The sequence below is a fragment of the Boleophthalmus pectinirostris genome, unplaced genomic scaffold, assembly GCF_026225935.1.
Source record: "Boleophthalmus pectinirostris isolate CB_2022bp ecotype Guang Dong unplaced genomic scaffold, ASM2622593v1 HiC_scaffold_10, whole genome shotgun sequence".
Taxonomy (NCBI): Eukaryota; Metazoa; Chordata; class Actinopteri; order Gobiiformes; family Gobiidae; genus Boleophthalmus; species Boleophthalmus pectinirostris.
The window spans coordinates 32,234,964-32,253,426 of record NW_026570971.1 but is presented as its reverse complement, the minus strand read 5'-3'; the positions used below and the strand labels follow the sequence as shown (position 1 = coordinate 32,253,426).

The window sequence follows — 18,463 nt, the reverse complement described above, 5'->3', positions numbered from 1 at the left end:
AGGACAGACAGTGACAACCGCAGTAGAAGAACATATATGGTATAAACACAATTCAGCTACTAAAAAAACATAGAAAACAGTAAAATACTCAACAAGAAATATACAGTACATGTCACTTATTAAAAGCCAATGAAAAAGATGTGTTTTTAGGAGTGATTTAAAAACAGGTACAGACTCCTTCTCTAAGGCTACGTTCACATTGCAGTCTGAAGTGACCCAAATCCGATTTTTTTACCTCTATGTTCCTGTATCTGATCTTTTAATGACAGTCTGAACGACACAGATCTGATTTTTTTCAAATGTGACCTCAGGACACTTGGATATGTGCTCCTGAAACTGATACATATCTGATCTTTTGACATGTGACTTCAGTCTGAACGGCTAAAGTGCATTCATCCACCTACACGTTATCAACAAGACACAAACGTCACTATTCTGCACTGAAGTAGGTGAAAATTGTTAATGAACTCCATGTCACTGAAGTGAAGCACATCACCACTCACCACTCTTGGCTCCGTCTCCACATCCACACGTTCCTTTCAACGGACGTCGCTGCCACTGTCCCACAAAACACCACGACCAAAAACCTCGTCCTTCTCCTTCTCAATCTCCTCCTTAAAACAAGTAAGTTGTTCATGTTCTGGCTCCGGTACAAAAAAAATCGGAATTGAGCGTTAAGCCCTGCAGTCTGAACGTAGCCTAATTTCTAATGGCAACTGGTTCCACAGCCGAGGGGCAGAAACAGAAAACGCACGGTCCCCACGAAGCTTACATTTAGTTTTTGGGACGGCGAGCTGGAGTTGGTCTGCAGACCTGAGTGTGCGAGAGGGGACGTAAGGGTGGAGTCAGTGCTAGTGCAGCCGCTGCAGCTCAGTGAGGGGATTCTGGAGGTTCTGGAGGTTCAGAGCTTCACATGAGACCTGAACATAAACTGAGAATGAGACAAACTTGGATGTATCTCTATCTGCAGGTTAAAGCTCTGGAAACACAGGTTCAGGTGTGACTGTTGTAGTACTCCTCCTCTCTCTCTCTCTCTCTCTCTCTGTCTCTTTTCTTTCTCTCTCAGTTCTTCCTTCACTCTTTCTCTCCTCTGAGTGGAGTTCATCACTGGGCCTACTTCACCAGCCCCTGTACCTCTCCTCTGCTGTCGGGGCTTATTACAACACCTAGTACATTTTAATATCCTCTTTTATTTATTTTGTCACTACATTTTATCTACTAAAAACTCATGGTCTATTCCAGGCTTTGGTTTTGTTGTTATTTTATTCATTTCACTTTATTTAGTCCTGGTTTAGTCCTGACTTGGTCCTGGATTAGTCATTCTTTAATCCTACTGGTTTAGTCCTGGTTTAGTTTTGGTTTAGTCCACATTTAGTCCTGCTTTAGTCCTTGTTTTCCATCATATACATTTCAATCCATATCGTGTTCTATTTTCTTTTCTCCCTTTTGAATAAACAAACCTCATTTTTCCTCCAAAGCCGTTTTAAAATCAATATTTAGCATCAGCGAATCCTCCACTATCATTGTGCCTCTTTTCTATTGGCTATTAGCTAAAGTGAAAGGGACGGATGAGCGCGATAGCATCTCCATCAAAAACAACAAGTGACAATGAGAAATGAGCCACGCTTCCTCCAATGACAGCAAAAAACACACGGACACGAGACGAGGAGGAGAGGGGGAGGACGAGGAAGAGAGGGAGAGGAGAGAGGAAAGGAGGAGCAATAAATACAGGGACACGAGAAGAGGGAGAGGAGAGGAGGAAGAGGGAGGAAAGGAGAGACGAGGAGCAACAAACACAGACATCGAGATGAGGAGAAGAGGGGGAGAGAGGAGGAGCAATAAATACAGGGACAAAAGACAAGAAGACAGGGAGGAGAGGAGGAGAGAGGGGGAGAGAAGAGAGAGGAAAGGAGAGAGGAACATCAAAAAACACATGGACACAAGACGAGAAGAGACGAGAAGAGGGGGAGGACAAGGAAGAGGGAGGAAGAGGGAGGAAAGGAGAGAGAAGGAGCAACAAACACAGGGACAAAAGGCAAGAAGAGAGGGAGGAGGAAGTGGAGGAGAAAAGAGAGAGGAAATGAGAAAGAGAGGAGCAATAAACATAGGAGGAGGAGAGGAGAGAGAGGAAAGGAGAGAGGAGGAGCAACAAACACACGGACAAAAGACGAGAAGATGGGGAGGAGGAGGAGAGGAGAGGAAGAGGGAGGAAAGGAGAGAGAAGGAGCAACAAACACAGGGACGCAAGATGAGAAGAGGGGGACGACGAGGAGAGGAAGAGGAGGGAGGAAAGGAGAGAGGAGGAGCAACAAACATAGGGACAAAAGCAAGGAGAGGAGGAGAGAAGAGAGAGGAAAGGAGAGAGCAAAAAACACAGGAACACAAGACAAGAAGAGGGGGAGGAGGAGGAGAAAAGAGAGAGGAAAGGAGAGGAGGAGCAACAAACACAGGGGCAAAAGTCAAGAAGAGGGAGAGGAGGAGGAAAGAAGAGAGGAGGAGCAACAAACACAGGGACAAAAGGCGAGAAGAGGATGAAGAGGGGGAGGAGGAAGGTGGAGAGGAGGAGAGAAGAGAGAGGAAAGGAAACAGAAAGAGGTAAAACAGAGAGGAGGAGGAGGGAGAGGAGGAGAGACAAGGAGCAAAAACGTAAGGACAAAAGGAGGAGGAAGGAAGAGGAGGAAGGGAGGAGGAGGAAAGCAGGAGGGAGGAGGAAGAGTTTAAATATTCAAATGTGACGCGTAATGATGGACGACGAAGAGGAGAGGAATCAAGACGCTATCCAGGCAGAAAATGAAAAAAGGAAACTATAACAGAACAGAGGGAGGGAGGGAGAGATGAGAGAGAAAGAAAGCGAGTGGGGTAATAAGAGGGTGAAGGGGGGTGAGAGGGGAGGAAGAGGAGAGGAAGAAGGGAAGGAGGAGGGAGAGGAAGGAGTAGGAGAGAAGCTGAGGAGAGGAGGAGGAGGAGGAAGAGAGAAAGAGGAAGCAGTGACAGGGGAAGTAGAGCAGAGAGGAAAGAGGAAGAAGGTGAGAGAGGTGGATGATAGGAGAGAGAAAGAAAGGAAGAGAAAGAGAGGCAGGAGAGCAACTGGGGAGAAAAATAAGGAATGTTGAAGGGAGGAGAGAGAAAACAGGGGGAATAGGGGTAGGAAGGAGAAGAGGAGGAGAGAGGAGGAAGGAGAGAGTCAAAGAGAAGAGGAGGAGAGAGGAGAAGATGGAGAGAGTGATGGAGGAGAGAGAAGAGGATGGAGAGAGTGATGAAGGAGTTGTGGAGGATGAAGAGGGAGGAGAGAGAGTAGAGGATGGAGAGAGGGAGGAGATGAAGGAGAGAGATGAAGGATGGAGAGAGTGATGGAGGAGAGAGGGTAGAGGATGGAGAGAGGGAGGAGAGAAGAGAGAAGGAGAGAGCGACGGAGGAGGGAGTAGAGAATGGAGAGAGTGAAGAGGGAGGAGAGAGATTAGAAGATGGAGAGAGCGATAGAGGAGAGAATGGAGAGAGTGAAAGGGAGGAGAGAGATTAGAAGATGGAGAGCGATAGAGAAGAATGGAGAAGAGTGAGAGAAAAAGAGAGAGCAATAAAGGGAGAGAGTAGAGAATGGAGAGAATGAAAAGGGAGAAGAGAAGAAGGAGAGAGTGATGGAGGAGAGAGAGTAGAGAATGGAGAGAGTGAAGAGGGAGGGGAGAAGAGAAGAAGGAAAGAGCGATAGAGGAGAAAGTAGAGAATGGAGAGAGTAAAGGATAGAGAGAGTGGAGAGGGAGGAGAGAGAAAGGAGGATGGAGAGAGGGAGGAAAGAGGACAAGAAGGAGAGAGTGATGAAGGAACGGGTAGAGGCTAAAGCGGGAGGAGAGAGATTAGAAGATGGAGAGAGCGATGGAGGAGAGAGATAGAGAATGGAGAGAGTGAAGAGGGAGGAGAGAGAGTAGAGGATGGAGAGAGCGGTGGAGGAGAGAGAGTGGAGAGAGAGAGAGGATGGAGAGAGCGGTGGAGGAGAGAGAGTAGAGAGAGATGGAGAGAGTGGTGAGAGGAGGAGAGAGAGTAGAGGATGGAGAGAGCGGTGGAGGAGAGAGAGTAGAGGATGGAGAGAGCGGTGGAGGAGAGAGAGAGTAGAGGATGGAGAGAGCGATGGAGGAGAGAGAGTAGAGGATGGAGAGAGCGATGGAGGAGGAGAGAGAGTAGAGGATGGAGAGAGCGGTGGAGGAGAGAGAGTAGAGGATGGAGAGAGCGGTGGAGGAGAGAGAGAGTAGAGGATGGAGAGAGCGGTGGAGGAGAGAGAGTAGAGGATGGAGAGAGCGGTGGAGGAGAGAGAGTAGAGGATGGAGAGAGCGGTGGAGAGAGAGGAGAGAGAGAGTAGAGGATGGAGAGAGCGGTGGAGGAGGAGAGAGAGTAGAGGATGGAGAGAGCGGTGGAGGAGAGGAGGTAAATGAAGCAGCATACAGAAGAGGGGTGCAGAGGTTAGACTAACGAGCGTCAGACAGAAGAGATGGATGACTCTGGCATTAGTGTAAATAAACAGGACAAGGACAAAGATGAGATACAGACTCACTCTAGTCCAAGGACTCAGACTCAACATGAGGACAGGGTTAAAGCCCCACTCTGGAACATTTCATCACATTACAATAGGGTTAAAGCTCCACTCTGGAACATTTCATCACATTACAATAGGGTTAAAGCTCCACTCTGGAACATTTCATCACATTACAATAGGGTTAAAGCTCCACTCTGGAACATTTCATCACATTACAATAGGGTTAAAGCTCCACTCTGGAACATTTCATCACATTACAATAGGGTTAAAGCTCCACTCTGGAACATTTCATCACATTACAATAGGGTTAAAGCTCCACTCTGGAACATTTCACTATGTTAGAATAGAGCTCTTCTCAAAATACGAATGTGACTTTTTAGTGCGTCCAAAGATATGAGACGCTGTTTGTGATACTTCCTTTGCTCTCTGTGTTAAGTTACTCCCCTTTCAGAGCGCTATCACAACACAATCATTGTGCATCTCGCTAATGAAACTACTGCACATCACATCAGGTTTGTGAAGTTGTAGTGTATTGTTTTCTGTGTATGTAGTTGTATATTTATGGAGAATTGCTCTATGGGTGAAGTAGACTTGTGGGTGGAGCCTTGTACAGGCACTGAATTTTTTGGACTTCACGCTACTCTCCAGAGTATAAGTTGCACCAGCCAAAAAATGCAGAATAAAGAAGAAAAAAATCATATAAGTTGCACCAGACTATATGTCGCACTTTTTTGGGGAAATGTATTTTATAAAATCAAAGACCAGGAACCGACATTTCCTGTTGAAAGTCAAGTTGTAGTAAACACAATCGAAGAGAGAACAACAGACTGATAACGTCACATATGAACAGTTCTTCAGATAAACTATAACATAAACAACAGAACAGAACAAGTTTAACCAAACTGTCCATCTTACTCCAAATCACTAAATCCATTCAATTCTTCATCCTCGGTGTCACTTCTGAACAACTCGGCCTCGACCTCCGGAGGTTAAACAGAGCGTCACTTCCTCTTCTGTGTCGCTGTCGTCAGACTCAGCATCAGTTCCAGTTTGAATTATTCGGGTCTTTCTGAATCCCGACAGGATGGTTTCAGTGTCACTGAAGTCCAGACTTTGTCCATCATCCAGTGACTTCAGGAAAGTTTCATGGTGCATCCTCCAGTGTCACAAGTTTCTCTCTCACTCCAAACTTTCTTTCTGCTGCTCGATTTTCGTTTTCTGCTTCTGATTTTGCTATTTGCAGCTTGTAATCAGCGAAATCTAATTTCCTTTTTGGGGGCATTTGTGTTCAGTCTTCTCAATGTCTTTATAAGTTTGTTTAAATGTTAAATTTTCAGTGGTGCAGAAGTAATGGTGCGATCGACTGACATGATACAGACAGGACAGAGACTCTTTCTGCAGGAGACATGTGCAGTAGAGCAGGAAGCAGCAGAGTAGTAGATACTGGCACATAAGCCTAGAGCGCCCTCTCGAGGTTGTCAGTGTGAAATATATAAGTCGCACTGGCATATAAGTTGCTGGAAACACCCAAAAAATGAAAAAAGCAGACTTATAGTGCAAAAAATATGGTACGTACGAAACTGTAAGGAGGGTTTGAATAGGGTCCAGGAACAAATAGTCAAACATGTATGGATGTCTCTAAAACGTCTTCTGTCATGTTTTTGACGAGGGGACGTTATAACATGGTAGAATGCTCAAAAAAGTGGATTTTCCATAATGCCCTTGCTTTAATTTTGTTCTGATATTGATGGATTTGTGAACGTGAAAACTCCAGTAAATGTTGTTATTGTCCATAATAAAAATATGACATTTTTAAAGTTGAATGTGATGTATGGGGCTATGTATTGTATGGTGAAGTACCCATACGCAGCCTTAGTTACAGAACAGTTTAGCAGAGGACGGGAGGTTTAAATGGGCCCATCTCCTGCTTCACCACTAACACTTTAGAAATATTTAGTGGAATAAAAACATCTTTGTGTTTTGGAAACGCAGTAACTTTCTTTTCATGTTTCTGCGGCTCGAACACTCCACAGCATCGAACCCACAACAGAAATACGAGGAAGGTGCGTTTAAAGACGTGAGATCCGGTGGGAATACAGGCACACGCAGCAGCTTTGTTCTATCTAAATATTCACCATATTTTACTGTTAATAAAAGTAAAAGTCAGAGCTGTTTATGTTTACTCAAAGTCAGAAGTTAGTTTCACTCAAATTCACATCAGAGTTTGGTGCAGCCCACTCTCCAAGAAGCTCCTTCAGATTTCCAGCCCAAATCTCACCTGCAATACTGGGACTAAACTGGGACTAAGTCAGGACTAAACCAGGACCAATACAGGACCAAACCAAGTCTACAAACTGGGAATAAACCAGGTCTACCCCAGGACTAAGTACTGGAAAATAGAGACCTGCACATCTGAGAAAAGTTCAGTCTGTGTGCTGGCACTTCTATGGAGCTCCCATTTTTTAATTATTTCAATAGCACCATAATACATAAGATAAACCAGGTCTAAACCAGGACTGAACCAGGTCTAAACCAGGACTGAAAGGTCTCAGGTTAACCAGACTCAAGACTAACCAGGTTACCAAGACTAAACCAGGTCTAAACCAGGACTGAACCAGGTCTAAACCAGGATTAAACCAAGACTAAAGCAGGTCTAAACCAGGACTGAACCAGGTTTAAACCAGGTCTAAACAAAGATTAAACAGACTAAATCAGGATCTAAACCAGGAAACAGACACCAGACTAAACCAAGACTAAACCAGGTCTACACCAAGACTAAACCAAGACTAAACCAGGTCTACACCAAGACTAAACCAAGACTGAACCAGGTCTAAACCAGGACTGAACCAGGTCTAAACCAGGATTAAACCAAGACTAAAGCAGGTCTAAACCGGACTAAACCAGGACTGAACCAGGTCTAAACCAGGATTAAACCAAGACTAAAGCAGGTCTAAACCAGGACTGAACCAGGTCTAAACCAGGATTAAACCAAGACTAAAGCAGGTCTAAACCAGGACTGAACCAGGTTTAAACCAGGTCTAAACAAAGATTAAACGAAGACTAAATCAAGACTAAACCAGATCTAAACCAGGACTGAACGAAGACTAAACCGAGACTAAACCAAGACTAAACCAGGTCTAACCCAGGACTGAACCAGGTCTATACCTATAAAACTAAACCAATTTTGGATTGGATTAAACCAAGACTAAAGCAGGTCTAAACCAGGACTAATCCAAGATTAAATAAGGACTACAACCAAACAAAGTCTACACCAGGACTAAAGCAAAACTAATAGGAACAAACCAAGTCTACATCAGGACTAAACCAAGACTAGAATAGGACTAAATCAGGACTAGAACCAAACCGAGAGTATTCCAGGACTAGAACAGGACCAAACAAAGTCCAGGACTAAAACAGTGACTAACAGGATTAAACTAAGTCTAGACCAGGACTAAACTCACCTCCAACCAGGACAGAATTACATAAAATATACATGAGAGAACTTTCCAGAAACACACGTGCTGCCAATCTGCATCACAGCAACAACCAAGTACAGCTGGATTTGAACCCCAAACCATTCCTTTACAGGTCTACTGCTCTTTTTTTTTTTCTTCTGATGATTTTGAATGACTTTCTTTTGTGTTTCAGAGCTCCCACACTGAGCTGCAGATGATGGAGGGCAAGAGGAGCGCTCTTCTCTCCAGACTCGACTGTTTCAGACGCTGCGGAAACGAACCTCCCCGAGACCTGATCCAGAAAGTCCAGGAACTCAACCAGACCTGGGACCAGATCAAGGTAATACACCGTCCTAAACGCCCACTAACCTGAAGGTGCGGGGTTCAATATCTGGCGTAGAAAGTCCTAGAACTGAACCAGACCTAGGACCAGATCAAAGGTGAAACAGTACACAAGTTAACAAGGTAAAACACCAACCTAAACACCCAGTAACCAGAAGGTGCATGGTTCAGGCATTTAGAAGTGTCTTGCCCAGAAACACAATGGTAGCATGCAATGAGGTGGGACTTAACATTTCAAAACATACAAAAACTATATAAAATCAAAAAACAATGTAACAACAGTCTGGAGTTACAGGTTCTTATTTAAACATGCATTTGATATTGACATTTGTGTGCACTCTGTTGTTTTTCTGGTGTCATTGATGAATACATTCCATTTTCCCCATTGCTCATTGTATTTGTACCTTTAAGTTTAAGATTGTATGTTATTCTTTCCATCATTGAAATATTCTCCACAATCCTGATCCAGTCTCGTTGTGCAGGTGGATTTGGTTGTAACTAATTCTTTGTAATAGGAGGGTTTCAGTCACGTGATCACGATGACGCGCGAATTTCAGGTGGAGGGCAGGAAGTGAAGACAAACACGACAAACACGGCTCTGGAGAACACAGATATGGAGAAGAGTTCTTATTGTAAGGATTTAGAGCCAGGAGCAAGACAAAAGTACGAGCAGTTAGTCGACAAATATATTGGGTGTGACCCTGATCTTATTGAAAATGAGAGAATTTTCAACCAAAGTAAAAGATTTGCCGACAATCGAGGCAGAGGAGATCATGAACTATTGAGCTCTTCAGACATCGTTCTACACCAGACAACAGATGAAGACGTACAAAGGTTTGGAGGGATATCACTTTTTGTGTGAGTGGATGGGTCCTCAACCTTGGTGCAAAACGCCTAAATGCTGATTATGGTTTGGTCTTGGCCGGGGTGAGTGTTTCTCTTATTTGATGTGTATAGACGTTATGGGAAAAACTGCAGTGTATCGGCAGTGACCTCTATCTGAACTATTTAATGTCAACAAATGTCGTTAGTCGTTAGTCGTTAATGATTCGTTTATGTTTAGGTGAACCACAAAAAACTATTTATCTTTGTAACAAACCTTTGTTGAAGTGTTCACTGCAGACACGAGCATTTGCGGATTCTGCTCCTCCCGACCTCAAACAGGTTTATAATCCACTTTTTACGGCGTTGTTCTGTCGGCTTTTCCCATTTCTGACCTTTGTGGACGACTATATTCAGTACTCTAAAAAAATCGCTTTTCCTTCTCTCGGTTAGAACGATTGGCACAGCCGTAAACTACACAACACATCGACATTTTCCTCCAGTCAGTTCACTTCCTGCCCTCCGTCTGATTTTGCGCTGACAAACGTCGCCCTGTGACGTCACGTGAAACCCAGATATTGGCCTTTTTAGATGCAGCTAAAATAATTTTTGCCAGATACATGTGATCGTTCCTTACTGCATCAGATATATTTCCCAGATACATCACCAGACATGTGTTTGGAATTCCATATCCCAGAATAGTCGTTAAAGTTGTGTTCAGTTGTTCCCAATATCCCCCCATTTTCAGGCAACTCCAAAACACACGTGTGTGATCAGCGTCCATTTCTCCACACAACCTCCAGCGCTCTTGCGGGGTGGAGGTCTGTCTACTTTTGATTTTAGGTGTAATGAAAAAAAGTGTCAAATTCTTCCAACAATATTCCCTCCACAACAGTGAATTAGTGGTACTGTGGTGTATTTCACACTTCTGAAACCATTCTGCATCTGTTATATTAATTGACAACTCTGTTTCCCATTTCCGTTTGAGGTAAAGAGTTGTTTCTTCTCTACTTTCCCCCAGAGAGTTGTAGAAAGCTGAAATGGCTTTTATATTTTTTTGTTCATATGAATCTTTTGTTACTCCAGTTACACCTAGTGTGTCCTCCCATAAGTCAGGTCTACTGTGTTTTGTGTAGTAAGCAACGAGGTGGGACTTGAACCAGATGCCCTGTCATTAGTGGGAAACAGTGTTGGGGAGTAACAGATTACATGTACCGGAGTTACGTAATCAGAGTACAAATTATGAGTAACTGTATTCGGTTACAGTTACTGTTTTAATGAGTGGTAATTGGATTACAGTTACTTTGTTAAAGTAATTTGATTACACAGTGGTATTTTTCTGTTTTCACATTTAGGCTCTATCCCTTTTTTTTTTTCCTGGCAATTCCACTCATTGCCAGACACTAAATCAGGTCCAAACCAGGTCTAAAACCAGGATTAAAACCAGGTCTAAACCAGTCTAAACCAGGTCTAAACCAAGTCTAAACCAGGTCTAAACCAGGTCTAAACCAGGATTTAACAGGACTAATCATGCTGCGCAGACCGTGTCTCCTCCTCTTCTAGTAAAGTCTGGACTTTCTTATTGTCTTATGTGAAGATTTCCTCGTCTTTGCTTCTCTACAACAAATCAAGTAATCCAAAGTATTCAGATTACATTACTCACTTTAAGTAACTTAATGGATTACGTTACAAACTACATTTTGGGGTATGTAATCTGTAATCTGTAATCTGTAGGGGAATACATTTTAAAAGTCACCTTCCCAACACTGATGGGAAAACCCTTAAACCACAGCGACACCAACATCACCTTGTATTTGATGATCTTTCTAATCTCTGTCTCTAATAATTATTATAAAATTTGAAATCTCCTCAGCTTCTAGTGAAACATTGATAATACAGTGGCCCAATTTTTATTCTAATGACATTGAAATTGTCTGTTTGTTCTCGTTTTCTCATTTTATTCTCTGTAAAACAATATTATTTTAAAAGTGTTTTTAGTTTAAATAATTCTCCTCCTCGGGCAACTTTGAAAAACGCTCCTTTTCAGCCTTAATACGTTCTGCTACGTTAAGCACTTGTTTTACACATATATTTTATAACATTCTCATCTTTAATTATTCACAATTATTCAGACTGTGTAATTAAAACAGGGCATTTCATTTGCATATATGCATAATGTGCCTCATTTGCATAAATACTTAATTCACACATTTTGCATAAAGATTTCTGTGCTTGCAGGATTCTACAGTGTATGTACCAGTGCACGTCTCAGTCTGTACGTCACATGGGCCACGTTTACTTTTTGCTCTTCCGGGTTTAGTCCTTGGTTAGAGTTCGATCAGTCCTGGTTTAGTTTTGGTCTGGTTCTGGTTTTAGTCCATTGTTTTGCTTTAGTCCTGTTCTGGTTCTAGTTTTGGTTCTTACTGACCCCTAGTTATTACTTTTATGTAAATCCAAATTAAGACCTGATGCAGTCCACATTTAGTCCTGGTTTAGTCCCGCTTTAATCCTGGTTTAGTCCTAGTTTAGCCCTGGTTTAGCCCTGATTTAGTCCTGGTTTAGTCCTGGTTTAGTCTTGGGTTAGTCCCGGTTTAGTCTTGGGTTAGTCCCGGTTTAGTCTTGGTTTAGTCCTGGTTCAAACCTGGTTTAGTCCTGGTTCAGTCCTGGTTTAGTCCTGGTTCAGTCCTGGTTTAGTCCTGGTTTAGTCCTGGTTTAGAACTAATTTAGTCTTGGTTCAGTCCTAGTTCAGTCCTGGTTTAGTCCTGGTTCAGTCCTGGTTTAGACCTGGTTTAGTCCTGGTTTAGAACTAATTTAGTCTTGGTTCAGTCCTAGTTCACTCCTGGTTTAGTCCTGGTTCAGTCTTAGTTTAGTCCTGGTTCACTCCTGGTTTAGTCCTGGTTCAGTCTTAGTTTAGTCCTGGTTTAGTCCTGGTCTAGTCCTGGTTCAGTCCTGGTTTAGTCCTGGTTTCTCCTGGTTAGTCCTGGTTCAGTCCTAGTTCACTCCTGGTTTAGTCCTGGTTCAGTCTTAGTTTAGCCCTGGTTCACTCCTGGGTTAGTCCTGGTTTAGTCCTGGTTTAGTCCTGGTCTAGTCCTGGTTCAGTCCTGGTTTAGTCCTGGTCTAGTCCTGGTCTAGTCCTGGTTCAGTCCTGGTCTAGTCCTGGTCTAGTCCTGGTTTAGCTGGTGCATATTTATCATAGTGATCATTTGGTCCGAAGTGGAGCGTGCTCATTTCTCGTCGTCTCTTTGTAAATTGGAGCTTTGTGTTGTTCATAACGCTCTTGTTTTGCTCCTGGCTGTGTTTGTGATAGACTCTGATTCCTCTGCTCTTTAAGTGCGCTCTAATCACCCCAACTTCATCTGAGGCCCAACGCCGCGCCGCACGACTCCACGCTCACCGAAAATACCACCAAAAACACCACCGCAAACTAGGACGAAACCAGAACAAAAGCACAGCCCAAAAGCCCGGCCCAGTCCTCTGTCCTGAGTGTGAAATAAACCATCACCACAGCATAATCACTGCCCCTCGCCGCGGTCATCACCCACACGACCCACGACCAGATGACCACTTTCACAAGTCCACAACCAAACAGTGAACAGAGGAGAGGAAAGTTATGATCTAGACCTGATTTAGACCTGGTTTAGTCCTGATTTAGACCTGATTTAGACCTGGATTGACCTGGTTTAGACCTGGTTTAGTCTTGATTTAGTCCTGGTTTAGTCCTGGTTTAGTCTTGATTTAGTCCTGGCTTAGTCCTGGTTTAGTCCTGATTTAGACCTGGTATAGTCCTGGCTTAGTCCTGGTTTAGTCCTGATTTAGACATGGTTTAGTCCTGGTTTAGTCTTGATGTAGTCCTGGTTTAGTCCTGGTTTAGTCTTGATTTAGTCCTGGTTTTAGACCTGATTTAGTTCTGGTTTAGTCTTGATTTAGTCCTGGTTTAGTCCTGGTTTAGTCTTGATTTAGTCCTGGTTTTAGACCTGATTTAGTTCTGGTTTAGTCTTGATTTAGTCCTGGTTTAGTCCTGGTTTAGTCTTGATTTAGTCCTGGCTTAGTCCTGGTTTAGTCCTGATTTAGACCTGGTTTAGACCTGGTTTAGTCTTGATTTAGTCCTGGTTTAGTCCTGGTTTAGTCTTGATTTAGTCCTGGTTTATTCCTGGTTTAGTCCTGATTTAGACCTGGTTTAGACCTGGTTTAGTCTTGATTTAGTCCTGGTTTATTCCTGGTTTAGTCTTGATTTAGTCCTGGCTTATTCCTGGTTTAGTCCTGATTTAGACCTGGTTTAGTCCTGTTTCAGTCCTAGTTTAATCCTGTTTCAGTCCTGTTTAGTCCTGTTTCAGTCTTGTTTAGTCCTGGTTTTAGTCCTGACTTAGTTCTGGTTTAGTCTTGATTTAGTCCTGGCTTAGTCCTGGTTTAGTCCTGATTTAGACGTGGTTTAGTCCTGATTTAGTTCTGGTTTAGACAGGGATTAGTCCTGATTTTGTCCTGATTTAGTCCTGGTTTAGACCTGGTTTAGACCTGGTTTAGACGTGGTTTAGTCCTAATTTAGACCTGGTTTAAACATGGATTAGTCCTGGTTTTGTCCTGATTTAGACCTGAATTAGACTTGGTTTACACCTGGTTTAGTCTTGATTTAGTCCTGGTTTAGACCCTCATGTAGACTTGGTTAAGATGTTTTTAGTTACTTGTAAGTTCTGGTTTGTTGAACTTAAAGCCACACTATGTAACTTTCCTGGTGCATGGGGCGGTTCACCACCTGCTCTATGTTATTTTTCTCCATGGAAACTATTAAAAGGTGCCACCAAGCCAGTTACAAGTCACATCTGTGCTTTTCTACCAGAAAAGTTCAAACACATTAGAGTTTGAATTGAGTGCTGGTTTAGTCCTGGTTAAATCTTGGTTCTGGGCCTGTTAGATCAGACCTACACTGCAAAATGGACTTTTCACAGCTTTAACCCTGTTATAGTTGTTTCCTCTTCGTTGACCCTCTGAAGCTGTGTTTGGAGGGAGTGTATGAGTAATCTTTATTCACGTATTTTTAACTTGTCATTTTGCTGATGAACGCCCATACTGCCCCTTCACAGGTACACGGACACTGTCATTTACTTCCTTCTCCAGTTGAATTTTCTTAATCAGTAGGATTCAGCAGTGCCATATAGTCATTTTGGTACAAAAGAATAAAAATGCTCTGCTCTAGTGTGATGTTCAGATATCCTTAGGAGGGGCCCACAGGTGCTTTGTTGTGATGAAGCTCCCATTGGAAAACTGTGGTTTCCAGTGTGGAAGTCACCAGACCTGTTTCTTTTATTGTGCCATTTTAGATCAAGTTTGTCTTTTAAAATGTGCAAATTCTAACATAATGATCCACAGGTGTCATTGTAGATAGATTCCAGTCATTTTTTCCCGTCGGCTGCACTGAGCAAAGCATCATGGTCTATGTAGTTCCCATAAAGAGTGTGTGTAAACCTTTGATGATATACTTGCTGTGTTTGATGAGTTGTGCACTCTCTTGTTTTATCGTCACTATTTTTCTGTATTGACAAAGTTGGAGACTGAAGACAAAAGTTGAAGTTGGTTTGATTGCGACAGATGTTTGGTGTTTGTTGTGGTTCGGTGGACACTCTCTCTCCCTCCCTCTCCCTCCCTCTTTCCCGCTCTCCACCTCTCTCTCTATTCTCCCTCTCTCTTTTTCTTCCCCTCTCTCTCTTTCTGTCTTCCCTCTCTCCCCCTCTAACTTTTCCCCCCTCTCTGTCTCTCTCCTCTCCTTCCTCTCCCTCCCTGTATCCCTCTCTCGTCTTTCTCTCTGTGGGTTTGTTTGTTTGGTTCTTCCCTGTGTCTTCATTTCAGTGCGTGGCTGTGATCAGTGAGAGCAGATGTGAGGAGCAGAGCCGAATAATCAGAGCCGTCCCCAGAGACACGAGAACACGCCACAAACACGCACGCGACAAGACCTCCTCTGCACCTCTGCACCCTCTCCTCTCTACTCCTCTCCCCCTCTCCTCCTCTACTCCTCTCACCCTCTCCTCCTCTCCTCCTCTGCACCTCTGCACCTCTCACCCTCTCCTCTCCTCTACTCCTCTGCACCTCTCCTCCTCACTCCTCCTCACCCTCTCTCTCCTCTCTACTCCTCTCTCCTCCTCTCACTCCTCTCACCCTCTCCTCCTCTACTCCTCTCCTCCTCTGCACCTCTGCACCTCTCACCCTCCTCTCCTCCTCTCACTCCTCTCTCCTCCTCTGCACCTCTGCACCTCTCACCCTCTCCTCCTCTACTCCTCTCACTCTCCTCTCCCCTCTCTACTCCTCTACTCCTCTGCACTCCTCTCACCTCTCACTCCTCTCTCCTCCTCTGCACCTCTCACCCTCTCCTCCTCTGCACCTCTCACCCTCTCCTCCTCTGTACCTCTCACCCTCTCCTCCTCTACTCCTCTACTCCTCTACACCTCTGCACCTCTCACCCTCTCCTCCTCTACTCCTCTCACCCTCTCCTCCTCTACTCCTCTCACCCTCTCCTCCTCTGCACCTCTCACCCTCTCCTCCTCTACACCTCTCACCCTCTCCTCCTCTGCACCTCTCACCCTCTCCTCCTCTACTCCTCTCACCCTCTCCTCCTCTACTCCTCTCACACCTCTCACCCTCTCCTCCTCTCCTCCTCTACACCTCTCTCCCTCTCCTCCTCTCCTCCAGTACTCCTCTCACCCTCTCCTCCTCTGCACCTCTCACCCTCTCCTCCTCCTCTCACTCCTCTCACCTCTCACCCTCTCCTCTCTGCCTCACCTCTCACCCTCTCTCCTCTCTCCTCCTCACCCTCCTCTCACCTCTCTCACCTCTCCTCTCCTCTACACCTCTCACCCTCTCCTCCCTCTCCTCTCACCTCTCTGACCCTCTCCTCCTCTCACCTCTCTCACCCTCTCCCTCCTCTCTACACCTCTTCACCCTCTCCTCCTCTACACCTCTAACCCTCTCCTCTGCTCCTCTGACCCTTTCTTCTGCTCCTCTGCACCTCTGGCCTTCTCCTCTCCTCTGACCTCTCTCCTCTCTCCTCACTCCTCTGACTCCTCTCCTCTCCTCCTCTGACCCTCTCTCCTCTCTCTCTGCTCTCCTCTGCTCCTCTGACCCTTTCCTCTTCACCTCTGACCCTCTCTGCACCTCTGACCTTCTCCTATCCTCCTCTGTTCCTCTGCTCCTCTCCTCTGCTCCTCTGACCTTCTCCTATCCTCCTCTGTTCCTCTGCTCCTCTCCTCTGCTCCTCTGACCTTCTCCTCTGCTCCTCTTACCTTCTCCTCCTCTGTACCTCTGACCCTCCTCTCTGCACCTCCTCCCTTCTCCTCTCCTCCTCTGTACCTCTGACCTTTTCCTCTCCTCTGTAACTCTGACCCTCCTCTCTGCATCTCTGATCTTCTCCTCCTCTTCATCCTCCGCTCCTGGAGTTAACCGGGCTCTGACAGATTGCGACCGTCGCCCGTTAACGACGTGGCTTCACAGCCGCGTCTCAGGCTTTGCGAGTTTTAATCTAAAGTTGAATCATGACTTTGTGATTGTGACGTGTGCTACAGAGCAGATCCACTCAACGCTCGGAAAATGAACAGCTGTCTCTGTTTACATCGACAACGAGAGTGAAGTCATCCTCCTGTATCCCCGCGTGTCAGATGCCCTCCCGTCCTCCTGCATCCCCCGCGTGTCAGATTCCCCCTTCGGATGTTAATCTCTTATTCAGATTTTCAAAAATTAACTCTAAACCCTCCTTCTTCCTCTTTCTTCTTCCCTCCCTCTGATCCCTCTTCTCTTTTCTCCTGTTGTTGTCTCTAAATGCCTTGTTTGTAGCTTTATTGGTGGAGTCTCCCTCTTTCCTCCTTTCCTCCTCCTCTTCTCACTTCTCTCTATTCCTTTTCTTCCCTTGTTGTTGTCTCGAAATACTCTGTTTGTAACTATATTGGCAGACTTGTCTCTCCTTTCTCTCCCTCTCCTCCCTCTCTATCTCCTTCTCTCCTCTCGTTTCTTCCCTGTTTTCGCCTCTAAAAGTCTTATTTGCAGCAGTATTGGCAGACTTGTTTCTCCTCTCTCTCCTCCCCCTCCTCCTCTTCCTCCTTCCTCTCTTTTCTCCCCCTGTTGTTGTCTCTAAACATCTTATTTGTAGCTGTATTGGCAGACTCGTTGTTGTGGTTGAATTATCCTCCGCCGCGTTCGAGGTGTTCCCGAGAAAAACTGAAAACACAGGACTTTAGCTTCATCAGAGACTCATTAGGACAATCACAGAGACGACGGTGCATTTAGGGGCCGGAGAGCGCTGGGGAAAAAGGACTTATGCCCAAAAAGGAAACACAATACTGCTTATATTATAGTCATCGGCTCAGCTCAGTGGCTCACAAGCTTTCTGTCTAAGAAAAGCACTTTATTTTTGGAAGGGCTGCAGATTCTTTTTAATGACATTAGAATTGAAATGGTCGCAATTGTCTGCAGTCCATTAGGTAATACGATGTTCCATTTGAGAGCTAAATGTCCCTGTGTGTCAGATGCCCTCCCTGTGTCTCCATGAGGTTTTATCTGTGTAAAAGCCGCTCGCCCTGTAGTTCAGACCTCTACAAACATCTTCTGAAAAGTCTAGGATTCTTGGATGAGTTTAAAATGTTTCAACTCTGACGTGTGAATTGAATGTGGATTTTAATAGAGTGCGGTTTATTAGTAATTGCAAGGCACAGAGTAGCAATTTCAACATTTTGGAAACAACATTTTATGGATGGATTTGAAAGTGAGGTTTTGAAAATGACGCTTTTAGAGTTCTGTTTGTTTCTATAATTTTTCACTTAATAAAGAAATTATCCATGGGTCCATCTCCTGCTTGTCTCATGAAAATGTCACTGCTTTGGCTGAGAAATGGTACGGTCTATATTTGATTCATACAGTTACAGACAGTTTGATGGTTTTACAGTAAAAAATGCTCAGTTTGGGAGTTGTCCTCTTGTTTTGACCTCGACTCCTGGGTCTTTCTTTGTGGAGTTTGCATGTTCTCCCTGTCTGAGTTTCCTCCAAACCAAAACATGTATAACAGGTCAAATCCTACAGTTAAGGTCCTGACCAAGACCAGCTCAAGATCTGGAGACGGTCCTACTGCTCCTGACAGGTTTAACCCAGAGACACTGAAGGACGGGTCAAATGCAGAGACACATTTCCCAAGCTGGCGCCACCTAGTACTTCCACTCAATTTCATTTCTCTCCAGCGGCTCGATCAGGAATCAGAATACAGAAGACGGTTTGCAAGAATCCTGGAAGTGCAAATTCAGGCACCAGCCAATCAGCGAAGAGCCATACATTCTGTGTTGGAAGCGAT

At 44.6% G+C, this 18,463-nt stretch overlaps 1 protein-coding gene across 1 annotated transcript in view; it reads left to right on the top strand.

Moving 5' to 3' along the window:
* akap6 (A kinase (PRKA) anchor protein 6) overlaps positions 1-18,463 on the top strand; it is a 215,411-nt gene that overhangs the window by 119,328 nt on the left and 77,620 nt on the right. Inside the window, 1 exon segment of the mRNA XM_055155461.1 lies at positions 8,174-8,320. Within this exon segment, the coding sequence (XP_055011436.1) occupies positions 8,174-8,320 (147 nt within the window).